General features: G+C 45.3%; 1 protein-coding gene across 5 annotated transcripts in view; it reads right to left on the bottom strand.

The window, feature by feature from the left end:
• NF1 (neurofibromin 1) overlaps positions 1 to 27,459 on the bottom strand; it is a 436,753-nt gene that overhangs the window by 312,886 nt on the left and 96,408 nt on the right. For all 5 annotated transcript variants that reach the window (XM_077482413.1, XM_077482415.1, XM_077482416.1 and 2 more), the window contains exons 11-12: positions 26,401 to 26,475; positions 5 to 127 (exon numbers count right to left, since the gene is read on the bottom strand). In XM_077482413.1, the coding sequence (XP_077338539.1) occupies positions 5 to 127; positions 26,401 to 26,475 (198 nt within the window). The remainder of the gene's footprint in view (positions 1 to 4; positions 128 to 26,400; positions 26,476 to 27,459) is intronic.

Genomic DNA, 27,459 nt, shown 5'->3' with positions numbered 1-27,459 from the left:
TTACCGGCGTCAGGCGGATTGCTGTATGTAACTGCATGACGATTTTGAGCGTTTCAGCAAACATGCTGCGGAGCTCTCCTGAGTAGCAATACACAGCATCAATCTTGGGCCACCAATCCAGTGCAGACTATGAAAGGAAAAAAACAAAAAACACATTAAACAATTCAGTCTTGCTACAATCAGAATATAGTTTTCAGGAGCTAAGGGAGAGTCTGCCACCACCCCCCAGCCCACCCCCCCCCCCCCCCAACCCATGCCAAAACAGGGACAGGAGCAAGGGAAAACAATGCAATTGGTCGATATAAAGAGCTTTTTTTTCCCTCTTGCTACACCATGTACTTACTCAGCCTTCAGGGACAAGATGTCAAAGCACCTCCATCCACTAAACAAAGTAGAACAGGGGCTGCCTCGCTCTGCTACCTCCACCAGGGCTCTGGCCTTTCAGACATGCTAGCAATGCTGAGGGATAAGCTGCCTGACATCCTGTAACAGCCTAGCCATTTCAGCTATGAGCATCGAGACCAGAGCTTTGTCTGCCCTTGCCTCGTGTACTATATCATTCCCTGCTGAAATGTTAGCCATCATGCTCTCCCTTAGGCTGGATTCACACCTATGCAGTTTTAGTGCTTTTTGCAGATTTGCACTACAGAACGTGTTCCATAGGAAACCACGTTAAATGGACTGTAGTGCAAATCTGTAAAATGCAAAGAGCACTAAAACTGCACAGGTGTGAATCAGGCCTTACTATGAGACATGACATGGAAACGATTGCAGCCAGGCTTGAAACATCCCTCCAAGATATCACTATAGTGACACAGTGTGCAGGATATTGAAAATACACTATCCACCGACAGACTATCTTGTATAGGCTGAATAACGTGGCAAACCACATGGATTCAGTGGAAGGAATAGTGCCCCCTTGCTGGTGTCAGTTGGAGGACTAGTGTCCCATCGTTGGTATCAAAGAAATTCTGCCCCATTGTTGGTGACAGTGGGAGGAATAGTGCCCCATTGTTGGTGTGAGTGCAAGGAGTAGTGCCCATTTGGTGTCAGTGGAAGGAAGTGTGCCCCACCACTGGTGTCAGATGGAGGAATTGGTTCCTTTTGATTGGGTCAGTGAGGAATAATACCCTATTTATTTTTTGTATCAGTAGATTACATAGTACCCCAAGGGCCAATTAAAAGCAGGCAAAGGGCCACGTCCAGCCCCTGGGCAGCAGTTTGGAGACCACCGATCTAGAAAATCTCCACAGGCAAAACAATATAAAGCTCTGTGGTATTCTGGAGGCTACAGGGCCGGTGGACCTATAAGACACCGTCATCGGTATCTTTACTGACCAAACCAGCCTCTTCCCCAATCGAGCTTGGCAGGGTACACATTTTTGCTCAACTATTCATCTGCACAATGGCCTTTATTCCTTCAATGACCCCGAGGCCTATCGGATGTTTTACACTTTCTTGATACCAAGCTTATAGATTTGCCTGACTAGTTGGTGATGGACATGGTTCCCGGTGGGTCCACACTCTCCCATGCACACACTGTAGATGGTCAAACAGAAGCCAATCTTTGCAGCAATCTACTGATCAATTCTCTAGAGAGCAATAGAAGGAATGTTGCCATGCCTATCTTGTTGGCTTCACAGATTCCCTGAAATTTCTATTGATGTACCCTGGGGCTCCTTACTGTAAGAGGCCGGGTTCACACAGGTGCAGCTGTGGGTTAGGTGCCTGGGGTCTGGTGCGTGTCCATTCACTGGATCAGGTCTGAACTTTAGCTTCAAATGCTCCGGACCCATTTTTCAATCTGGACCGTGGCCACACCGGACATGTGTGAATTGGCTCCACTGAGAGCCGGTCACACTTGCCTGTCATGTGAATTCGATGCGGGGAAAACCCACATCGAGTTCACATGTGTGAACCCAGCTTGAATGTGAAGGTGGTTATTTCTTGTGGATGACTAGCCCCCGTATTTTGCTTGCGGTTTCAACTCATGTTATCTGCCATGGTTGAGTCCTCCAGGATACCCGTTGCACATTAATAGCCTTTACTGTCTTTGTTCAAGTAGCTATTCACTAATAAAGCCTCAATGCTACAGAGTATTTTATTTGCCGACTTTTGCCTTTTTTGCTAAATGTCTTTCAATGACCTGGAATGTTTCTGCCTGCCTAGATTCCATGTGGATCATGGGAGGGTAGACCTTTCTCGCCTTTCAATATGGAGCATGGGGGTTATCCACAAACCTCTTCTACACCTGCTCTGTACTGTTTACATTTATTTAATATATCAATTTGAGGAGTTTTCTACTTTTCTCTGCTAGGGGTACTCCAGTGCTACTTGGTCATATCACACAAATTTAATCTTTTTGCACATCTTATTTCTCGGCATGGTCTATTCTTTCTGTGATTGGGTGGATAGAATGGGCCTCTTGCTTCATTACTTTATAAAGCATAGCATGTGGCAGCATGGGGTGCAGTTTTTGGTACTAGGACTGTTTAGTCATCAACAGATTACAGAGCTTCGGTCTGTCTCTGGATTTGAAAGAAGACAGAACCCCATTGGTTTTTGCACCCGTTTTTACGCTGCCAAAGTGGTGCTATTAACTGTACTGGCATCTGGTGGTCTCTCTCTACTCCATTGCACCAGCTTTGTTCCTTCTCCCTTCAGTCTTTACGGAATGGAAGGGAAGGGAATTCCACATCCTTGCCTCTTACAGTAAAGAACCCTCTATATAGTTTAAGGTTAAACCTCTTTTCTGCTAACTTTAATGAGTGGCCACAAGTCTGGTTAAACCCCCTTCTGCGAAAAAAGTTTTATCCCTATTGTGGGGTCACCCGTATGGTATTTGTATATTGAAATCATATACCCTCTCAGAGAATAAGTTCAGTGCTCGCAACCTTTCCTCATAACGAATAACCTCCAGACGCTTTATTAGCTTTGTTGCTCATCTTTGTACTCGCTCAATTTACAGTGCATCCTTCCTTAGCACTGGTGCCCAGAACTGGACAGCATACTGTAGGTGCGGCCAGACCACAGTCTTGTAGAGCGGGAGAATTATTTTATCTCTGGAGTTAATCCCCTTTTTTTAATGCATGCCAATATTCTGTTTGCTTTGTTAGGCTCAGCAATGGCATATAATATGCCAAGCTGCTTCTTTCTACTAGGACCCCCGGGTCCTTTTCCATCCTAGATTCCCCCAGAGGTTCTCCCCCCAGTGCATAGCTTGCATTCATATTTTTGCCACCCAAACGCATTATTTTACATTTTTCTACATTGAAACTCATTTGCCATGTAGTTGCCCTACCCATTAATTTGTTCAGATCTTTTTACAAAGTTTCCACATCCGGCAGAGAAGTTACTGCCCTGCTTAGCTTAGTATCGTCCGCAAATACAGAGATTGAACTGTTTACCCCATCCTCCAGATCGTTTATGAACAAATTAAATAGGATTGGTCCCAGCATAGAACCCTGGGGGACCCCACTACCCACCCCTGGCCATTCCAAGTACCATCACCACCCTCTGAACTCGCCCTTGTAGCCAGTTTTCAATCCATGTACGCACCCTATGGTCCATGCCAACAAACCTTTTTGTGTACAGTAAATGTTTATGGGGAACAGTGTCAAATGCTTTTGCAAAATCCAGATACACCACGTCTAAGGGCCTTCCTTTATCTAGTTGGCAACTCACCTCCTCATAGAAGGTTAATAGATTGGTTTGGCAAGAATGATTCTTCATGAATCCATGTTGATTACCGCTAATGATACCGTTGTCATTACTAAAGACTTGTATATAGTGTCCCTTATCATCCCCTCCAAGATTTTACATACTATTAATGTTAGGCTAACTGGTCTAATTCCCAGGAATTTTGGGCCTTTTTTAAATGTTGGTGCTATATTGGCTTTTCTCCAATCAGCTGGTACCATTCCAGTCAGTAAAAATTAGGAACAACGGTCTGGCAATTGACTGAGTTCCCCAAGTACCCTCAGGTGCAAGCCATCTGGTCCCGGTGATCAATGTTACGTTTCTCAAGTCAAATTTTTTAAAATTATTTTATTATGTATAAGTAGAACATAAATATAACAGTCAACCATACAGCATGACCCAGAGTCACAATTACATGGTAACAAAAAATAGGCAGCCAAATAACTCTGGGTTCTCAGAGGGGAGTCCTACGGTTTCATCCAGAAAAGAGAAACCCCACCTCTGACATGTAGTACAGTATAACTAATGCAGCTCCGTTCGGACAAATGTAATCATGAACAACTGGGACCACAGCGAGCCAGCTTATCATGACCTATGTAAACCAGAGTAAAATATGAGACGGTCGTGTCCAGAACCCTGCCCTGGGGTTCTTCTGGGTCCTGAAGGCTAGTAAGGAGACAAGGCATAGTCAAAAGGGAGGACGGGGGAGAAGAGGGTGCAAAGACGGAGAGAGAGAGGAGGGGGGGGTGGCGGCAGTGAAAAAAAAAATAAAGACAAAAAGGGAGGGGGGGGGGGGGGGGAATGCCACCCAGGGCAGACATGGCCTACGTAGATAAAGGTTAGATGTTCAGTCGTTTTCTGGGACAGGGGCGCTGCTCACCTCCCGAATGTAGTCTCGAGTACCAGTAAAATACCTCCAGGGCCTCCACTTAACACTAAATGCCTCTTCAGTGTTGTGAAGGGTGGCGGTCAATTCTTCCATCCGGAGAATATGATTGACTTTGGAATACCACAGCACCTTGGATGGGGGCTGAGGCTGCCTCCACAGTGCGGGAATGATGGCCCGGGAGGCGTTCAGGAGTTGCATCGTGAGGGTTTTTTTTTTTTTTTTTTTCGAACAGGCCATTCGGTCAAGTGTAGAAGGCATGCTGCTGGGTTGTCTGCGATATCTACATTTGTGAGAGTCTTTATCGTCCCTGTCACCTCCACCCAAAAGTTCCTCAAGGCCGGGCATGCCCAGAAAATGTGGCCCATGGTCCCCGTATCTGAATTGCACCTCCAACAAACATCCGGGATCGATCTATTCATTTTATTCAGAAGGTATGGGACTCTATACCAGCGTGAGACTATCTTGTATCCTGATTCTTGATATTGGTTTGCGATGGAAGCTTTATGTACTAAGGTCAGGATCTTCCCTATCTGTTGTGGGGTAAATGTGATGCCTAAGTCCCTCTCCCATTGGTGGATAAATGGTGGGGTCGACTCCTCCTCCTCCTGACTACTCAATAGGTTGTACAGGAGGGAGAGGGTGTGTCGCACAGGTTCCCTTTTTTGACAGATGGATTCATAGGGCGTCAGGTCTCTAGGAGTGTAGGGGGCCCTTTGTATGGCCAGAAGAAAGGGACGAAGTTGATAAGCATTAAACAAGTCAAGTGGAGGGTCAGAAAGCTCGGCGACAGTTTGCGTGGTCGGGAGCCCTCCCGAGGGCCACACCTCTCCCAGACGCTGTTTCCCCACCACTGTCAACTGTCGCAGTTTGTTGGTAAATCCCGGTGGGAAGTCTGGATTACCTATAACCGGAGTCATTGGTGACGGCAGGGGAGCAATGTGTGTGCAACGGAGCAACCTCCGCACAACAGCCAACGTAGCTCCCACTACGGGGTGATCTGAGGTCTTTTGGTAGGGAGGACAGGAGCCACGGGGAGGTCAATAGGGGAATGGATCCATCCTCAATCTCCATCTCCACCCACTGTTTGTGTGGGCCATTACAATGCCAATAAACTACTCTAGCTAGCAGAGTCGCTCTGTAGTATTGTCTCAGATCTGGGAGACCCAGACCCCCTTGTCCTTTGGTCTGGCAAGCAATTGCAAACGGCTCTAGGTGGTTTGCGCGCCCAAATAAAGTCCCGGAGCAGCACCTGCAGTTGTCTGAAAAAAATTGGGGGTAACCGGATCGATAATGTCTGGAACAAGTATAAGATCCGCGGGAGGGCCGTCATTTGAATGCATTACAGCGCCCGAACCAGGTCAGTGTTAAGGCATGCCAGTTTCCCAAATCAGACTTCAGTCTATTAAGGAGAGGGACAAAATTAAGCGGGTACAATTGCGCCAAATCCGCTGAGATGTCAACGCCCAGGTAACATATAGATTTTTCAGCCCAGTAGAATGGAAAAGCAGAGCGTAGCCTCTTGGCCTCACCATCCGGGACCGATATATTCAATACAGCCGACTTGGCGCAATTGATTTTATAGTTTGACAGGCTGCCGTATCGCCGGAGAGCCTCGAGTATATTGGGAAGCGAAATGTGTGGATTGGAGATGAAAAAAATTAGATCGTCAGCGTACGCCGCAATTTTGTGGTGTGCCGAGGGTTTGGATATGCCAGTAATATTCGGGTCATTCCGAACGTAACACATAAGTGGTTCCAGTGTCAGAATAAAAATTAGGGGAGACAGGGCACCCCCTGCCTCGTCCCATTAGTGATGGGGAAAGAGTCCGAGCACCACTCGTTCACCCATACCGCTGCCGACGGCGTGGAGTAAAGCGACATTACCCAGCTCATCATGTTGGGGCCAAGACCTATATGTTCCAGGGTGGCCTGCATAAAGTGCCAGGCCACCCTGTCAAAGGCCTTCTCCGCGTCCGTTGACAACATAAGCAAGAGCTTTCCCTGTACACGCGCCGCATGGATTAAATTGAGGACTCGGGCCGTATTGTCTCCAGCTTCCCATTGTGGAACGAACCCTACCTGGTCAAAATGGATTAAATTTGGTATATATGGTATCAACCTGTTTGAGAGTATTTTCGCAAAGAGCTTTATGTCGACACTGAGAAGCGCTATGGGACGGTAATTTCCGCATTGGGACAAATCTTTTCCCTCCTTAGGGATCAATGATATAAATGCCCGCAGGGAGTCTGTCGGAGTAGCCACGGTCCCTTTCAGGTGATTGTAGGCCATCACAAAATGCTGGGTCAAAGAGGCCATATAGATCGTGTAATAGGTCAGGGTGAAGCCATCCGGCCCCGGTGCCTTATGAGGTTTTGTTTGCGCTACTGCCACCCGAAATTCATTGGCCGAGATATCCGACTCCAACGAGGTACGGATATCAGTGGGAAGCGTAGGCATGCCGGATGCATGGATGTATTCGCCCGCCGCAGTTTGGCATTGGTCACCGCCCCCGATTCTCCCTCCCGAAGATTGTAAAGTTTCTGGTAGTAGTCGTGGAATACTTGGGCAATGTCCCTAGAGGTATGGACTCTGGTTCCTAGAGCGGTGGTGACATGCGGAATAAATGTGCGCTGTCTCGGACCCCTCAGGGACCTCGCAAGCATAGCACTTGACTTGTTGGAGTACTCAAAGAATGTGCGTCTCGACCATGTCAGACTTTGGATTGTCTTCTGAAATAGATCTCTCAGCTCTTTCCTGGCCTGGGTAAGGTCTTCCAGGAGGGCTGCCGCTAAGGACCATTTATGACGGAGTTCAAGAGAGCGCACCTTACAGATCAGAGACTAGTTTATTCCTTTCCCGTTTTTTCCATGCCCTCATCTGGATCAGCACGCCCCGCACCACACACGTGTGAGCCTCCCAAATACACAATGGGTTCATAGACAGCGTAACATTGTCCCTAAAGTACTGTGCAATTGCTTCCCCCACCTCCTTACGGATCGCAGGGGATTGCAAAAGGGACTCATTAAGTTTCCAGGTGGGTGGTGCACGGGCACCCAGATCCCAGTTTAAACTGATGTGTATCGGAGCATGGTCTGAGGAGGAGATATGATCGGTGTGGAGGTGACCAGAGGAAGGTCCTTATGCTGAATTTGGAAGTAGTCGATCCTGGAGTACGTATGGTGTACCGTAGAGAAGTATGTGTAGTCCCTACTGTCCGGGTGTGCAACCCACCAGGTATCGACCAAATTCAAACCCAGCAGTTCCGTCTTCAAATTCTTGAGAAGGGAAAAAGAGGTGCGAAGCACCCCTGGACACATCCAGCAGTGGCTCCTGCGCATAATTAAAGTCCGCACCCATTAGGAACACCCCCTCCCTAGCTTCAATGATGATGGGGGCTAGTGTCCTAAGGAAATGGACATGTCCTGAGCTGGGGAAGTACACATTCAGAAGGGTCACAATGGTATGTCCAATCTTGCCCTTCAGTAGAAGGAACCAGCCCAGAGGGTCAGCCCTTTCTTCTATTAAGGTCCATGGGAGCGATTTCGCGATCAGTATACTGACCCCTTTGGATTTCGAAATAGGAGAGGGAGCGTGGTACACTGTGGGAAATTACCTGTTACTCAGCCTGGGCACTGCCAGCTGTTTAAAATGCGTTTCCTGCAGGAACGCTATTTGAGTGCAGGATTTTTTTAAGGTCAGAGAGGAGCCTGGGCCGCTTTTCCGGAGTGGAAAGGGACGTAAATTTAATTTCCCCCGAGGGAAGGCCGGAAACACTGTCTCCTGTGGGTGGCATGATCACATGGGAGAGGACACATAAAAAAAAAGTGGGGGGTGGTGGTTTGGAGAGAAGAATAGGAGAGACCCCGCCGCAATATCAGTAAAAAAGTAGAGAGAATTGGGTAGGGGGTTACAGAGGTGCAGAGCGGAGAGAGAAAGAGGGGCAGGGTAGAAGGAAACGTAAGTATAGAGGAGAGAAAAGGTGGCACCAAAGCAAGTACAGTTGCAAGGGGCAACTGCGAGGGTGTCCTAAACTGCAAATTAAACAACGCGCACACTAGCGTAGCCTATGGATGGTGCGTGGAAGACTAATGTAGTTGGAGCAATAGGAGCCATGTGGTCAAGCAAGGGAGCCCATTAAACCGGTAAAGCACTTCAAACTACGAAAAACTTATGTTTAGCCAATACCTGTCGCCATCCCCACCGACAAAAAAACAACAACTGTGCATAGCCTATGTCGCTGTCTGCGAACCAGCTAACTGTGCCCTTGAGTTCCGATCCGGTCAGTAAACCCCCCTATCCCCGAGACCAGTCCTCTGACTCAGAGTGCCCCAGCCGGGTGTTTTACACCCACCCACCCACCTTGTTCGTCATAAAAATCAACCAAGTCTTAGCAAGTCAATTGTGGGGGGTATGGGCTCAGGACGGGGTATAGGGGAGGCAAAACGGGAGGCCTAAAAGCCGGTCCTCTCCTCCGCCCCGAGATCCAAGTCAGGCACCCCAAGTATCGTGCATTCAGGACAGTTAGCAGGCAATTGACAGGTCAGAACCCCCACCGTGACACTAGGTAGAATAGTTCACCAACTGTCTGTTGTGTTGAAAGTAGCATATTGCTTAGTCTGAACTGCAGGTTATACCCTTAGACAGCGGTGACAAAACCAAAAAGTCTACTTATCACAAAGGGCAGGGTCTTCGGCATGTAGGTCACGGTTCAGACGAGACGAGGGCATCTCTGGGTTCCCGTCTGGATCTGGAGCGGTATCTGCTTCTGATGGGTCTCTGGGGTCTGGGCGGAGGGGGTCTTGTGAAGTGCGTCGTGAGCGGGAAATCCAGCCAATTCGGGATGGGGGTCTCCGGCACCCCAAGGAAAGCAAGCAGGTCCGGGAACTGGTCTGGCCATCGCAAGGTGAAGGTGTCTCCACCCTTGAGGACAATAAGGCGGAATGGGTGACCCCCAGCGATAAGTGGCCCCGGCGTCTCTTACCACTTCCAACAGGGGACGCAACATACCCCTCATCCGTAGCGTGAGGCGGGAAACGTCCGGGAACACCTGCACCTTGGCCCCGTCAAAGTCTATAGGGCCCACAGACCAAGCACGCTGCATGATTTCTTCCTTAATGGAGTAAAAATGGACCCTGGTCAAAACGTCTCTAGGTGCGGAGGCGTCTCTACCCCTGGGGCCCTGCACCCTGTCAACCCGGTCCAGTTTAAGCTCCGCTGTTGGAGGTTTGTCCAGCGATTTGTTAAAGATGGCTGTAACGGTAGCTCTAAGGTCTCCCCCCAGATGTGGCTTCGGGGAGACCGCGTAACCGTACATTGTTTCTGTGGCTACGGTTTTCTCTGTCATCGACGGAGAGCTGCAGTATGCCAAGATGGCATCTATAACCTTGCTAGGCACCCTCTAGTGCCAACACCCTGGTTTCTAGGGTGTCTGTCACCGCCTCCACTGCTGTCACCCGGAGTCCACTGAATCTATGTGATTGTTAAGTTCATTAATCTCCTTGGAGAGAGTACTCACAATAGTGGTGGTGGATTCGGCGATGTCCTGCTTGGTGGGGAGCAGTGCCAATATCTCCCGCCATGACTCCATAGGCAGGCAGCCAGGTGGGTCAGGGTCCAGGGTCCTCTGAATGTCCTCCGCTGGCGGGATGTCTGGGGAGGGGATCGGTGAGTCTGCCTCGTGTCCCGAGGAGCGCGGATCCTGTAGTGCAGCAAGAAGGTCCTCCAATGTTTTCCTGGCCTGAGCTGTGGCTGCCGCGTGTGTGCGCGGCGGCCCCATATTGGATCCGGCGGCCCTCGGCTGTGAAGGGAGACTGCACAGGAAATATGCAGAAATGTCTGCGGTTTTTTGTGCGGGCAGTGTGCTAGGATGTTGGCCCGTTGCGGACATAGATCGGGATGTCGGTCCGTGCGCTGTATAGCTCACCCTGCCTGACCGAGTCACGGAGCTCCGAGGATGTGCGGCCTCACAGCTTCAAGCCACGCCCCCAGGTCTGATTTTAATTCTGTCCTCTGTTAACCATGGCGGTGCTTCCTGCGATGTGTCATGAGGCTAAACACTGCAGTTTTGGTTACTGAAGCCCCCCCGATTCCCTCGTGAAGACTAATAATAATAAATTCAATACCGTCGCCATATCCCAATACTTTGTAACCAGATGTCCTTCCTCATTCTTTATGAGGCCAATATGGTTTGTCCTCCTTTTTTACGGTTTACATACTTAAAGAATTTCTTGGGATTTTACTGTATTTATTGGCGTATAACACACACTTTTTTCCCCTAATATCAGGGGGAAATCAGGGGTGCGTGTTATACGCCGATCCCCCGCTGTTGCCAACGCTTTCTGCGGCTTCCGTGTATTTTCGGCCGCACTCAGTCATCTTCGGCCGCACTCGGCCGTTCTCGCCGGCGGAAAGCCGCCGAGAACGGCCGTGTGTGGCTGAAAATAGCCGGGAACGGCCGAAAATACCCGAAAGCTGCTGAGAACAGCCGAGAACTACCAGCGCCAATTTTAAACAGCAAATGACTGACAAGATTGCAAATGGAAGGCTGCAAACACAAGGCTGAAAACGACTGACAAGGCTGCATGCATGGATGGGCATTTAAATGTACATTTTTTTCATTAAACTTCCTCCTAAAAGTTTTTCTCTTTTAAATTCCCTCCTAAATTGGGGTGCGTGTTATACACCGATAAATACAGTATTTGCTCTCCTCTGCTATGTGTCTTTCATGTTCTATCTTAGCCGTCCTTATTGCACCCTTACATTTCTTGTTGCATTCTTTATAAAGTCTAAATGCTGATGGCGATCCCCAAGTCCTTGCATTTTTGAAGGCCTTCTCCTCTGCTTTTATATGCATTTTTATATTGGCGCTAAGCCATCCAGGACTTTTGATCGCTCTTTTAAATTTATTACCCAATGGGATGCATTGGCTAATGCCCTTATAGCAAACCCATCTCTTAAGAACTGGCGAGCCTTAGATGAATACGTGGTTCCCTTCTCCCAGTCTATGTCTGGATAGTTAAAATCCCCCATTATGATAACACTTCCCATTCTTGCTGCTAATCCAAATTGTGATAGGAGATCTGTCTCCCCTTCCTCCCTCAAGTTAGGGGGCCTATAACATACTTCCAGTATTTTCCCCTTAGCTTCATCCCTTTGAAGCTCCACCTCCTCCCTAGCTCCCTTAGTGATGTCATCTCTAATATTCACTTGTACATTATTCTTGATACATAGGCATACCCCTCCCCCTTTTTTACCCTCTCTATCCTTGAGATAAAGGGTATACACCGTTGAATGTTTGCCAGCCAATTGTGAGAGCGGTTGAACCGGGTCTCTGAAATTCCCACAAAATCCAAATCTTCCTCGTACAACAGTATCTCTAGTTCACTCATCTTGTCCGCCAGGCTCCTGGCATTGGTGAACATGCCATGTAGTTTGGAACGGTTGCATTTTATCCTCTTATTGGGTGTTCCGAGATTGCAAATAGGACTTATAGGCTACTATACTTACCTTGGGTTTATGTGCTTTGGTGAACCTACCACTAATGCCCCCAATATTACCCTCTGGAATATGTTCCACGCCCACTCTCTCTACCTTGGGACCCCCCCCCCCCCCTCGCCTAGTTTAAAAACCCCTCCAACTTTATGGCCATCTTCATTCCCAGGTGATCTGCACCCTCCTAATTTAGGTGAAGTCCGTCCCTTCTATACTACCGGTTATCGACTGAAGTCGACCCAGTCCTCCAGGAACCCAAACCCCTCCTTACTAGACCAGCTCTTCAGCCACTTGTTTACTTCCCTAATCTCCCTCTGCCTTTCTGGTGTGGCTCGATATACCGGTAATATTCCTGCGGGGAGGAAACACGCAAAACAGGACGCTAAAGCCTCTTTATGAAGGGGCACCGCAGCTCGCTCAAGTGGGGGGGTGAAGACTTCTGCAGTTCTCAAAAGGTCTGGCAGAAAGAATTTCGGGACAGATGTGTGGTCTCCACAATAGCTCTAGGTTACAAACTAGAGTTCCAAGAATTCCTGTCTCCTCACTTCCTCATGTCAAATGTCCCCAAAGAGCTAGAGAAAAAAAAAAAAAAAAAAGTATTTCTAGCATTAAACCGACTTGTCGTAAAAGGTCATCATGGTGGTTCCTGTGGAAGAGCAGGGGTCAGGGTTTCACGCAAACTTTTTCACGGTACCAAAACCAAATGGGGATGTCAGGGCCATTCTAGATCTCAAAGATCTAAACTGGTTCCAGAAGATTCACTCTTCGCATTGGAATCAATCCGATCAGTAGTCTCCATCCTACAAGGGGGGGAGCTTCTGGCATCGATCGACATCAAGGATGAATACCTGCATGTGCCTATTTTCCCTGCTCACCAGAAGTATCTGCGTTTCCAAGTAGAAGGACTTAATTTTCAGTTTGTAGCCTTGCCTTTCGGTCTAGCTACTGCATCTCGGTGTTTACAAAACTTCTGGCCCTTCCCCTGGCCAGATTAAGGACTCAACGTATAATAATAATAGCATATACCTGGACAACCTGCTCTTAATAGACCAGTCGGTACCCTGAGTGGACTAAAGAGTGGTCACCACAGTTAACTACCTGGAATACCTAGGTTGGTTATCAACCTAGAGAAATCTTCTTTAAAGCCAGTAAGAAGATTAGAGTACTTGGGTCTGGTCATAGATATAGCCCAGAAGAAGGCGTTTTTACCCCAGGCAAAGGTCAGTGCCATAAAGGAGCTGGTCCAAGGGGTCAGAGCAAAGAAGGGTCCTTGCATTCGCCTTTGTATGAGGTTGTTGGGGAAGATGGTGGTTTTATTCTAATCAGTTTCCTATTCTCAGTTTCATTCGAGACTGCTGCAAAACAATATCCTATCGACCTGGAACAAGACGATTCAGGCACTAGATTTTCCAATGCATTTGTCGCCAAAAGTGCGCCAGAGCCTCCGCTGGTGGAGGATAGGTGAAAATCTGCAGAAGGGGAAACCCTTCTTACTGGTTACCTGGAAGGTGGTAACAGATGCCAGCCTTTCAGGCTGGGAAGCAGTCCTGGAAGAAGAATCTGTCCAAGGGAAATGGTCCAGAACCGAAAGAACCTTGCCCATCAACATTCCAGAAGTTCGGGCAGCGCGTCAAGCCCTAAGGGCCTGGTCATTCAGGTTGCAGAAATCAGGATTCAATCCGACAGAACCACAGCAGTGGCTTATATAAATCAACAAGGGGGTACCAGAAGTTGTGCAGCCCAGGGAGGGATAAACCATATCCTAACCTGGGCAGAAAAACATGTGCCGTGCATTTCAATAATCTTCATTCCGGGGTAGAGAACTTGCAGTCAGACTACTTAAGTCGCCAGCAGTTGTTCCCAGGGGAATGGCCCCTTCACCCTGACATCAGCCTGGCTATATGCCAAAGATGGGGGATCCTGGACGTAGATCTGTTTGCGCCCAGGTTCAACAACAAAGTCGACAACTTTGTATCAAGAACAAGGGATCTACTCGCATGCGGAACACATACGTTAGTGCCCCGTGGGATCAGTTCTCACCGATTTGTGCATTCCCTCCTATTCTGCTGCTACCTTGACTTCTTTGCAGGATCAAGCAGGAAAGGAAGTCAGTAGTTCTTGTGGCCCCAGCTTAACCCAGAAGATCTTGGTATGCAGAAATAGTAAAGATGGTGGTAGGGGCCGCATGGACCCTACCACTACGTCCAGACCTGCTATCACAGGGACCAGTGTTCCATCCTATTTTACCAACGCTATATTTAACGGTTTGGCTATTGAAACCCACATTCTAGAGAATCGTGGGCTTTCAGGCTCAGTGATAACTACCTTGATTAATGAAAGGAAGCCAGCTTCCAGAGTAATTATAGAGTCTGGAAGGCATATGTTTCTTGGTGTGAATCCAGGGGTTGGCATCCTAAGTATGTCATAGGTAGAATTCTTGCCTTTCTGCAAATGGGGCTAGAAATGAAACTGGCCTTGGGTACTATCAAGGGCCAGGTCTCGGCCTTATCAGTATTGTTTCAGCATCCGCTGAAAACATTCTTTGATCCAAAGCTTTATACAGGGAATAACGTGGCTTAAACCATTGAACCCTTGGGACTTGAATTTAGTTCTGTTGGCATTACAGAAACAGCCTTTTGAGCCGACAAGACATATTCCTTTGGTCCTTTTGACAAGGGAGCTAGTTTTTCCAGTAGCTATTTCTATTGCAGGAAGGGTATCAGAATCTACTTAAGGTCTTTCTTGTAACGAGCCATATTTAAAAGTTCACAAGGATAGAGTAGTATTGCGTCCTCATCCTAAATTTCTGCCAAAGATAGTTTCAGGTTTTCACCTAAACCAGGATATTGTTTTACCTTCATTTTTTCCAGAACCCTGTTCTAAGGAAGAGAAGTCACTACACTCTTTGGATGTAGTGAGAGCAGTCAATATCTATTTGAAGGCGACTGTTCAGATTCAAAAACACATGTTTTGTTTGTGTTGCCTGAAGGTCCTAGGAAAGGACAGCATCAAATCCACTACTACCAAATGGATTAAGCGGGCAATTATTCAAGCTCATGGCTTGAAGAAGGTTCCACCTTCTCAGGTCAAAGCGCACTCCACCAGGGCTGTCAGTGCTGCGATGGCAGTGCATCACCAAGTCTCCATGGCTTGGTGATGCAAGCCTCCAGGTTCAAATCTGCCAAGACGCAATCTGGTCTTCAGTCCGTACATTCACCAGATTCTATCAAGAGCATGAGGATATAACCTTTGGGCGCAGTGTGCTGCAGGCAGCGGTATAGGCTCTCAGGTCTGATTGCACCCTACTTTTGTTTGTGCCCCGTCCCCTCAGGAGGCATTGCTCTGGGACATCCCATACAGTTATTACTGTGGCTCTGTGTCCTGTGATGTACGATAAAGAAAAAAGGATATTTATAACAGCTTATCTGTAAAAATCCTTTTCTTGGAGTACATCACTGGACACAAAGGTCCGAGGAGGGGTTATATGGGGAACTGAACTTTGTTTAGGGTGTGCCAGTGTCCATGACCTGAAGATGCCATATAACCCATAGAGTTATAACTGTGGCTCTGTGTCCTGTGATGTACTCCAAGAAAAGGATTTTACAGGTAAGCCGTTATAAAAATATTGTTGATTTTTTTTTTCTTTTTTGCTAATACAAGTGGACACTTGAGCATTTACATTTTAATATTTTTATGACTGCCCACTTATTTGTTGTATATGTGTTTAGAATCAAGTATTTGGAGTTTTTATAAGTAGCAGCACCTACTTTCTTTTTTGATTAGCAATTGGTTTTTAAGGGTAAGCATGAGATATTCATTTTTGACAAAACAAATGACACTACACTAATACCTAGTTAAAACAATAGAACCATTTGAAAGCGTACAATGTCTTTAAACCTGTATAAATATTACTATAATTAACTAGTTTACCTGTTACAACCAATAACCATTATAATGTTTAAAACGCTTCATCCATATTTCTGTCACTGAAGGTTGTTAAATTGATGAGTCAGTGGTATTGAATACACCAGTGTAAGCATTCTAAATGAAAGACCTTTAGAGCACCATGGGCAAATAACTTCCTGTTGTGTCCTATTACTCTAAAAGCTTCCTTACAACGAGATCATTTTTGCAGTAATGGAAACAGGAGACAGAAGTCCAATACTTGTGTTGACCCTAGAGTAATCTAGACTATGTAGAATGACTGCATAAAGTCATTTTAAACAGTGCTGCGAAAGAATTTGGTCCCCTCCCGATTTAATTTCCTTATTGTAAGTTTTTTACATATAATTAACCACTACAGCCCCGGACCAATAAACACCTTAAGGACCAGAGGTCTTTTTCCAATTTCGCACTGCGCTGCTTTAACTGGTAATTGCGCGGTCATGCAATATTGCACCCAAACGAAATTTGCGTCTTTTTCTTCCCATAAATAGAGCTTTCTTTTGATGGTATTTGATTGCCTCTGCGATTTTTATTTTTTGCGATATAAATGGAAAAAGAGCGAAAATTTTGAAAAAAAAAAAAAAAAAGATATTTTCTTCTTTTTGTTAAAAGAAAAATCGAATAAACTAAATTTTAGTCATACATTGAGGGCAAAATTTATTCAGCCACATGTCTTTAGTAAAAAAAAAATGTAAATAAGCGTATATTTTTTGGTTTGCGCAAAAGTTATAGCGTCTACAAACTAGAGTACATTTTCTAGAATTTACACAGCTTTTAATTTATGACTGCCCATCTCATTTCTTGAGGTGCTAAAATGGCAGGGCAGTACAAACCCCCCCCCCAAATGACCCCATTTTGGAAAGTAGACACCCCAAGGAAGTTGCTAATGGGTATGTTGAGCCCATTGAATATTTATTTTTTTTGTCCTAAGGGATTGAATAATGACCAAAAAAAAAAAAAAAAAAACACATTTACAAAAAGTTGTCACTAAATGATATATTGCTCACACATGCCATGGTTATATGTGGAATTGCACCCCAAAATATATTCCGCTACTTCTCCTGAGTATGGGGATATCACATGTATGGGACTTTTTGGGAGTCTAGTCACGCACGGCACCCCGAAAACCAATCACCACCTTCAGGATTTCTAAGGGTGCAAATTTTTTAATTTACTCCTCACTACCTATCACAGTTTCGAAGGCCATAAAATACCAAAATAGCACAAAACCCCCCAAAATTACCCCATTTTGGAAAGTAGACACCCCAAGCTATTTACTGAGAGGCATGTTGAGTCCATGGAATATTTTATATTTTGCCACAAGTTGCGGGAATATTACAAACTTTTTATTTTTTTGCACAAAGTTGTCACTAAATGATATATTGCTCACACATGCTATGAGCATAAGTCAAATTACACCCCAAAATAAATTCTGCTGCTTCTCCCGAGTACGGGGATACCACATGTGGGGGACTTTTTGGGAGCCTAGCCACGTACTGGACCCCGAAAACCAAGCACTGCCTTCCGGATTTAAATATAAAATGCTACCAAAAAAACTTAGCGATCGCAGGGATCAGGCCTGACTCTGCGATCGCTGCAGTTATGTGTTTAGTGTTTTGTAAGTGACAGTGATCGATCGATACTGCACTTGGGTGGGCTGGGCAGAAGGGCAAAACGCAGGTGCCAGCAGGTATCTGGGCTGATCCCGCTAACAATGCGTTTTTTTGGAACCCTGAACTGCTGGGGACGCTAGTATAGATCTGATCAGATCAGATATTGATCTGTTCAGATTCTATACCACTACGCAAAGCATAAACCTCCCGTAGTGTGGAGTGGCACTAACCTAGCGCTGCCTGGGGCGACGCAGACCCTGACCCTAAAACCTAATTGATATCACCCGCCGGGTGATCAGGGGGTTAAACCTTTATTGGGTAATAAATGGTGGGTGCCCTGATGCTATAAAAAGCAAACTAACCAGAGTCACCCGTAACACTTATACGGTGATCAGTGGTGAAAGGGTTAACTAGGGGCAATCAGGGGGTTCAAATTTTTATTAGGTAGTATATGGGGGTCCCTGGCGCTATATAAAAACCTGATGGGGAACCTAAATAACTAACTGGCTAACCAGCGTCACCAGTGACACTTGTACTGTGATCGCTGGTGAAAGGGTTAACTAGGGGCAATCAGGGAGTTAAAACCATTATTGGGTAGTATATCGGGGTACCTAGCGCTATAAAAACCTGGCGGTGCACCTAAAAAAAAACTAGCTACCTAGCGACACTAGCGACACTGATGCAGCGATCAGAAAAATGATCGCTTAGTGACACTGGCAAAAGGGGGTGAAAGGGTTAACTCTAGGGGCAATCAGGGGGTTAAATCTTTATTGGGGGTGATAGGGAGCTACCCTGGACCTAACACTAACTGCCCTGACAGTTTTAACTGTTACAACTGACACTGAATGCATTGATCAGTAAAGAAATGATCAATGCAATCAGTGACACTGTGACGGGGGGGGGGAATCGGGGGGGGGGGGGGTTTGTGTGCCTGTGTGTACCTACATGTCAGTGTAGTGTTGGTGCACACTTACTTTTAGTCTTCTCCTCGTAGTCCGCTCCCCCCCCCCCCCTCCCACCCCTCACTTTTGGAGTTTTGTTTTTTTTTAGCAGGAGGAACAGGTATCTTTAGCAGGTACCTGCTTTCACTCCCGCTCTCTGACCACCTAGGCGATCTCATCCTCCATCCCATCTCATCCCTAGCCGCAACCTCCTAGGACACATCACAGGAGGTTCAAGCAGGCTGCGGGACCATTCATACAGCTCAGCACAGCTCATGCATGCAAGGAGTCTCAGCAGGCTCCCCTTAGTAAACATGTTGGAAACTCAAAAGATCAGCAAAGAACCCGTTTGAGTGAGGGCAATTCTTGGATAGGTATCTTTTTTTTCTTACTTTTTTTCCCTCAAGAATGAAGATCCTGTTTAAGCAAAACAAAAATAATTCATTTTTCAAGTGTTATGGTAACCATACTGGTTACAATCTGATGATACAATCGTTGTATAATCAACTTTAAAGTGTAACTAAAAAAAAAGTCCAACCCCCCCATTTTGGAAAGAGTAAGGGAAAGTTATAACCCCATGTTTGTATTTGCCATATGTGTCCACTGGGGAGATTTCCCTTCACCTCCTGTCCCAGAGGCAAAACAGAAGTATGAGGAAATCCCTCCAAAAGTGAAGAAATCTTTGTGCATCACCAAGGTCACTAGGACTAGTGTCCCATTAGATTTCCCCTCTATTAGTGCTCCGATGTCAATCCAAAATGTACGATTTTTTTTTTTACTTTCTCTTTCGATAACTAAACTAAACAAAATTACTGCCAATTACTTGTCAGTGGGGAATGTCTTCTCCAGGAATAGTCAGAGGTTTGTTAAGAAAAGCCACAGGTGTGTCAATTTTGGGAAAAGCAGACAATTTTGTTTTTTAAATGCACAATGGCCATAAAATATTTAGGGTCAAGAAACAGTTTATCTGACTGTTCACTAAATCATTTAATTTATTTATAAATTTAGGGAATAATGAGGAAGCATCGTGACTGAATATTTAAGTCTATGAGAACTTGTCTATGGAGCAAGACGCCATGGTAGAGGAGTGCAGTGGGATTCTTCATTTAGAGGAGGGCGCATGCAAAAATTAGAAAATAAACTGTCTTTTTTGTGGTGAAATAACTGCTAACTGAAAAGTAACTTGTTTTACTCTTTTAATGAAGGGAGAGAGAGAGAGACAAGTTTTCTGTAGGGCTTGGTGGGGGTGCCTTAAAGTGGTTGTAAACTCAGATTTTTATTTTTCTTCATTCTATGCATCAAGATAAAAAAATAAAAAAACACATCTGTGTGCAGCAGCCCCCCTCATCCCCCTAATATTTACATGAGCCCTAGCTCTGTCCAGCGATGTCCTCTAGTGCCTAGTCAGTCCGGGACTCTCCCTCCTGATTGGCTGGGACACAGCAGTGGCGCGCATGGCTCCTGCTGCTGTCATTCTCAATTAGCCAATCAGAGAGAGTTGGAGTGAGTTGGCGGGGCTATAGCTTTGTGTCTGAATATAGTATTGTGCAAAGCAGGCTGTAGAAAAGCTGTTCCCTGAACAGTTAAAGAAAAAAGTATTTGATCCACTGCTGATTTTGTAGGTTTGCCCACTGACAAATGACCAGTCTATAATTTTAATGGTAGGTTTATTTTAACAGCGAGTGACAGAACAAAAAAATCCAGAAAAACGTATTTCAAAAAAGGTATTCAATTGATTTGCATTTTAATGAGTGAAATAAGCATTTGACCCCTTCACAAAACATGACTTAGTACTTGGTGGCAAAACCCTTGTTGGCAATCACAGAGGTCAGACATTTCTTACAGTTGGCCACCGGGTTTGCATACATCTCAGGAGGGCTTTTGTCCCACTCTCTTTGCAGATCCTCTCCAAGTCATTAAGGTTTTTATCCTGATGTTTGTGAACTCAAACCTTCAGCTCCCTCCAAATATTTTCCATGGGATTAAGGTCCAGAGGACCTTAATGTGCTTCTTGAGCCACTCCTTTGTTGCCCTGGCCATGTGTTTTGGGTAATGTTCATGCTGGAATACCCATCCACGACCCATGCCCTAGCTGAGGGAAGGAGGTTCTCACCCAAGATTTGATGGTACATGGCCACGTCCTGTTGATGCAGTGAAGTTGTCTTGTTGCCTTAGCAGAAAAACGCCCCATAAGCATAATGTTTCCACCTCCATGTTTAAAGGTGGGGATGGTGTTCTTGGGGCATTGGCAGCATTCCTCCTCCTCCAAACACAGCAAATTGAGGCGCAAGAGCGCAATTTTGGTCTCATCTGACCACAACACTTTTACTCAGTTCTCCTTTGAATCATTCAGAAATTCATTAAACTTCAGATGGGCCTGTACATGTGCTTTTTTGAGCAGGGGGACCTTGCATGCATTGCAGGATTTCAGTCCTTCACGGCATAGTAGGTTGCCAATTGTTTTCTTGGTGAATATGGTCCCAGCTGCCTTGAGATAAAGGATAAGCTCCGGCGTGTTCGCACAGCCCACCAGAAGTCAGCACTGTACTACGCTAATCAAAGGCAGTGAGGCATTGTCCCAATGCGCGGCTGCAGAGATCGGGAAATGTCTCACTGCCTGTGATTAGCACAGCGCAGTTCCGACTTCCTGGCTGGCTCTGCACGTGGGCTGTGTGAACACGCTGGAGCTCATCGACAAGATTCTCCAGAGTAGTTCTGGGCTGATACCTCACCGTTCTCATGATCATTGAAACTCCAAGAGTTGAGATCTTGCACGGAGCCCCAGACCCAGGGAGATCGACAGCGATTTTCCCCTCACTGTAGGATGTCTGGGGTACTACATGAGGCTTATTGTGCAGCAGTACCTCAGCTCAGAGAAACCACTGAGCAAGAATGTATAAGACTAAAAAATTTGGAGGTGTGGACAAATGTCTTGCTACTGAAGAAACTAGATCTACACTGATTAAGGACGACAGCTCCCATCAATGTTAAACATTCAAACATGATAAAACGGCCTATTAAGTTGAAACAGAGGAAGGACATAATGTATGAAAATTTTCTTACGGCAGAGGCTTTTGTTGTTTATGGCTTCAAAACAATTACGCCTTGTACGGAAATTTTTCTTCCGGTTTTCTCAGTGTGTACCCAGCTTAAAGGAATAATCACAACTCTGTCAGGAAAACCAAACGGGTACAGACTGATATATAGCACCCAAATGCAGGAAAATAGAAGGAAAAAATCATAAGGCCCCTTTCACACGAGCGTTCCGTTAATTAACATACTGTTTGTCCATTTGTAAACATAAAAACGGACTGTTTGTCCGTTTAAAATTTTTTTTAACGGAAGAAAAACAGGGTTTCAGACGGTTTAAAAAAAAAATGGAGGTTGACGTTAGTGGATGTAAACTGATGTAAACAGACGTTCATCCGTTTACATCTGTTTTTGCCCATAGAGATGCACTGAGCTTAATTTTTCATCCATCAACGGATGGATGAAAAAATGAAACGCCCGTGTAAAGGGGGCCTTAAAGTGGTTGTAAACCCTTACAAACCACTTTGACCTACAGGTAAGCCTAGATTAAGTAAGCCTGTAGGTCCAAGAAATATCTCCTAAACCTGCATGGTTTAAGAGATATTTGCCAAAAGAAAGGCTCCGCTGTAGACAGCAGCGTGCAGGCGCACTGAGCGCGCCGCAGTTAACGGCGATATGCCGCGAGTGGCGGTGCGCATGCGCGGGAGTGACGTCGTTGTGGCTCTGACGAATGACAGAGCTGGAGCAGCGAAACCCACCAAGAAGATGGAGGCTCTGTACTACATAATTGGACTGGATGGACTTGTGTCTTTTTTCAACCTGACTAACTATGTAACTATGTAACTACAGGGGACAGCGGTGACTTCGCTGGCTCCTGTGTCAGGTAAGTGACACATAATGGAAACTATGGGATGCATAGTAGTCCATTATGCTTTACCTTTGCAGGGAATCAAAGAGGAAGTAAACCCATCAGGGTTTTCTTCCTCTTTAAACAGTACAAAGTCGACTAGCTACTTAAGGCAGTCTTGAGGCACATGTGGGTTGATTTACTAAAACTGGAGTGCACAAAATCTGGTGCAGCTGTGCATCGTAGCCAATCATCTTCTAACTTCAGCTTGTTCAATTAAGCTTTGACAAAAAAAAGAAAAAAAAACCTGGAAGCCGATTGGTTTCTATGCACAACAGTATCATATTGTGCACTCTCAGATTTAGTAAATCAAGCGCATGGTGAGTAGGGGTACTGCAATTAATTGCTGCATCACGATTAGGGTGTCCCCGATGCGGCATTGATGCCTGAGGACCGGAAAATAGATTGCGGGTGATGTAATCCCGACTTGCCCCGCCCCTCCCAAGCGTATTTTTAAAACTACTTCCCTTTCATAAATGCTGTGTTACAATGGCCCCGCTGTGTGTGCTTTTAAAAAAAATATATCACTTCATAACAAATTTCACAGAAGTGCAATACATCCAGATAATGTGACTCCTGGTATGCCCGCCTCTCCTCTCACGTTTCACGTCTGAGTCCTGACATCAGTGGGGAATTATCAGCCCCACCCGCCTCTTCTGATAGGATAGCTATAGTCAGCGGGCAGGGCTGAGAATTCCTCGCTGACATCAGCACTCAGACGTGAAACGCGAGAGGAGAGAGGAGAGGCGGGATGGGCGTCACATGATCGGGATGTATTGAACTGTACTTACTACTGTGAAATTCGGTATGAAGTGATATATATATTTTTTTTAAAAGCACATACAGTGGGCCATTTGTAACACAGCATTTATTAAAAGGAAGTAACGACAGTAAGTAGAATACAAATGTGTTTGTACTCTACTTAAATCTCAAGCTCCTTGCTGATAGGTCCCTGGGCTTCCTGTTACACATTCCACTGTTAACTCCTAGTGTAATGGAAGGTCCAAACAGGAATGTCAAGGAACTGTCAGCACCAGCGGCTGGTGGCCTGTGCATTGTGGAGTGGGGTTAGTGAAGTGGAGGCTGCGTTTGACGGGCACAGGTGGCTGCGTTTGACTTGCAGCTTCAACGCCAGGTGCGCATGTCTCACTGCACTGTCCTGTATAGCCGTGCAATCTTTTGGGAACTGTGATGTGTCCCAGAAAATTGCAGGGTGGAAGGGCAGCCTAGGAGGCCCAAGCGGAAGTGGGAGCTCATCGGTATTCGTGATGCATCGCGGAATCAAATTGAATCCTTGACCAGATAATCGGAATCGAATCGTGAGACCAGTGAAGATACGCACCCCTAATGGTGAGGACAAACTGCCATAGGTCTAGTACCAATACCCCAACAAGAAATCCCAAGATATTCCAGGACTGAACTGAAAAGCAGAGTCCTGTATAACAGAAACAGACAGGATATCACAATTGACCTACAGTGAGGGAAAAAAAAAGATTTGATCCCCTGCTTATTTTGTATGTTTGCCCACTGACAAAGAAAGGATGTCTATAATTTTAATGGCAAGTTTATTTTAACAGTGAGACACAGAATAACAAATATCCCAAAAAAAAGTTGATTTGAGTTTTAATGTGTGAAATAAGTATTTGATACCCTATCAATCAGCAAAATGTATGGCTCTCAGGTGTCTTTTATACATTTAATGAGTTAAGATTAGGAGCCGATGTTTACAGCCCATTTGACATTTGGCAAACAGTGCAATGCCGACTTTGCAGTACTGCACCGATTCCCAAAAGAAGTTTCTGCACTGCTTTTGGCAACTTTGGGGACGATTTAAATAGAAATCTGTGCATGAACCCACATCGCTCCCGAAGTCGGACTGAAATGCCGGTTTGAAATAATTTTCAAATCAATTTCAAACCCGCCCTTAGTGTGAACGTGGGCTCAAAGGAAATGCTCCTAGCCTCAGCTTGTTACCTGTATAAAAGACACCTGCCCACAGGAAAAAAATAAAATCAGATTCAAATCTCTCCACCATGGCCAAAGACCAAAGAGCTGTCCAAGTATATCAGGGGAAAGATTGTAGACCTACACAAGGCTGGAATGGGCTACAAGACCATAGCCAAGCAGCTTCGTGAGAGGGTAACAGTTGGTGCGATTATTCACAAATGGAAGAAATAACTGGCAATCTCCCTGTCTGGGGCTCCATGCAAGATCTCACCACGTGGAGTTTCAATGATGAGAACGGTGATGAATCAGCCCAGAACTACACGGGAGAATCTTGTCAATGATCTCCAAGCAGCTGGCACCATCATGACCAAGAAAACAATTGGTAACATTACGCCGTGAAGGACTGAAATCCTGCAGTGCCCGCAAGGTCCCCTGGCTCAAGAAAGCACGTGTACTTGTCTGAAGTTTACTTTTTTTTATGAATACAAAGCTTTCCCTGACTGAGGTGGAGAGGTAGGCGGATGACTTCACAATCTCCACCTTGGCAGATAACTGATTGAAAAAATAAATAAAAGACTTCTCCTAAATGGTGAAGATGTGGCACAATCAACTATCTCTATCCGACAGTCTCGGATACTGCTGCGAAAACACTTGCTGTACATAGCACAAGCCAGTATATTACAGCTTAAAGCAGCAGCCAGTCCTCCTTGGCATGCAAATAATTTGTTTGGTCCATGATAGGCTAATAATGAAAGTGCCAAAAACCAAGAAATCTCCTTTAATGATCTGGGAAAACCTGCGCTCTTGATACCTGGAGGATTTACAACATCCAGCCTCATTCTACCAACAGTTGTTTATACGGCAGTAGAAAACTCTACCAAGCCAAATAAAAAGCAAAACAAATAAAGGCATAGTCATGCTCACACTAAGGCCCTCTAATTTATGTGCATTATGTACATCATTTTTTGACGGACCAATTGAGCTTATTTAGGTTTGTCTGACAAACCCTGCGCATTGGCAATGACCAGCTTGCTCCTGGAAGTCATCCTGCTAGGCATAAAAGTTATTTTAAAGGGGTTGTAAAGGTAAATGTTTTTTCACCTTAATGCATTCTATGCATCAAGGTGAAAACATCTGACAGTGCCTGCGCCCCCAGCTCACCCCTCGAAAATCCCGCACTCGCCCCCGCTGTCCTTTCCACCGTTTAGACTGGCCGCTGATTGGCTGGAGTGGATGGATGGAAAGCAGCGCAGCCATTGGCTTGCGCTGCTGTCAATCACATCCACTGACGTGGAGCGCTGGGGCCGTGTGATACAGCGAGCGGCTATAGCTGCCGGCTGTATCACGGAGAGCGCCCGCAGGTGCTTCTCACCATGCAAGGGAGCTCGCATGAACATGAGAAGCACCTGCGGGAGGAAGCAGAGACAGCCGCCGAGGGAAGAGCAGGTTCGGGGCCACTCTGTGCAAAACAAGCTGCACAGTGGAGGTACTGTAAGTATAACATGTTTGTTATTTTAAAAAAAATATTCACTTTACAATCCCTTTAAGATATATTTTAGTTTTTTGTTTTTTGGGAGAAACAGAAGCTCTTTAAAGCCAAAGTAATGCCTTATATGAGGTTTGAGTAAGCGCTGAATTTAGTGCAAAACAAGTCTCATTTTAAGGCTCTTATCATACTTGTAATTTTAATGCTTCAATAATCAGTTTTCTATGTGCCTAGTGTCCATTTTTGCTGTAGGTGTGAATAAAAGCACTAGGTTACTTACAATCAAAGCTGTGTTCTTCAAAGAATGATGGAGAAAAAGGAGTATTAATTTACTTAAGTGTAGTGGGCGAGAATAATTCTCATTGGATTCATTTAGAAAAACAGCAAATATACTTTTTTTTATTGTTATATGAAAATTTTACCATTTCACAAACCTTTTAGAAAGCTACTTACATTTGTGATAATTCGGTGCAGAGAATTCACCAGCACATAATGAAATGTTGATGGCGAGGACTGTGCCAAGCAAATCTATGAAAGGAAAACAAGGGGGAAAAAAACAAAAGATTATCGTTAGAAATAAAATTGAAAGCACTTGTAAAAGCCAAACATAAATCGATAATTCAAAAATGTATATTAGGAAATTACAAACTGCTTTTAACTCTCAAAATTGCCCAAACTTTCACAAAAGCAATATCTCATCATTTGTTTTATGAATAAACACGTTCATTAAGACTGAAGTTTTATTGGAATAACTAAATTGACTGTAGATATTCAAAACGGCAGTTAAATATTTTAAGATTGTTTCATCTAATACGAGCATGAAACTTTTCTAAAACGCGATATACTGTGCGACAGAATGTCCCATGCTCCGCTTGAGTGCTTCCATCAGTATATCACTTCCTAAGCTCTGGAACATGAGACCAGTGTATCTGCCCAATTTACCCCAAGAACCAGGCAACACCAGTTTTGGAGTACACCAGAAATAGAACTGTTTATTAGAACAAGAATACAGTCATATACACTTGAGGAGATTCCCCCCTCCTGATCATATTACCCTAATACAAACTGTAACCAGAAATAAATGAATATGAGCCAACTAATCATTTAACCAGCCTTAGTGACTCAGACGTTTGACAATTCAGGTCAGCCTTGTCGTCTACTAGCTCAGAAGGCACAATTCACATTATCATAAGTATAAACACAGGACAAGAGCAGGAGCCCACCAGTAGTAGAAGTTTACCACATTTTACAGAGGCCAATGTGATCAGCTCTTTCAATTAACATGTGTAGTTACGAATCAAATAAACCAGGAATAGTCTTTTTAGATTTCCTGGGAGATATTGTGAGTAAATATTACTGCTCCATATTGCTTGGTCACCTAATAGACACAGGGTAACCTAGACATAAGAGCAACATGGGTGGCTGAAACAAAGGTTTCCAAGTTCTCTCCAAAAGCCCCCTTCTCAGGTGAGTCTGTCACATACTGTATACAATAAAAAAAAAAAAAAAGAT

The sequence above is a fragment of the Lithobates pipiens genome, unplaced genomic scaffold (assembly GCF_037356315.1).
Source record: "Lithobates pipiens isolate NorthernLeopardFrog02 unplaced genomic scaffold, aLitPip1_a1.2 Scaffold_16, whole genome shotgun sequence".
NCBI classification, from domain to species: domain Eukaryota; kingdom Metazoa; phylum Chordata; class Amphibia; order Anura; family Ranidae; genus Lithobates; species Lithobates pipiens.
The sequence above is the reverse complement of the archived record's forward strand: the minus strand, read 5'-3'. Positions and strand labels throughout refer to the sequence as shown.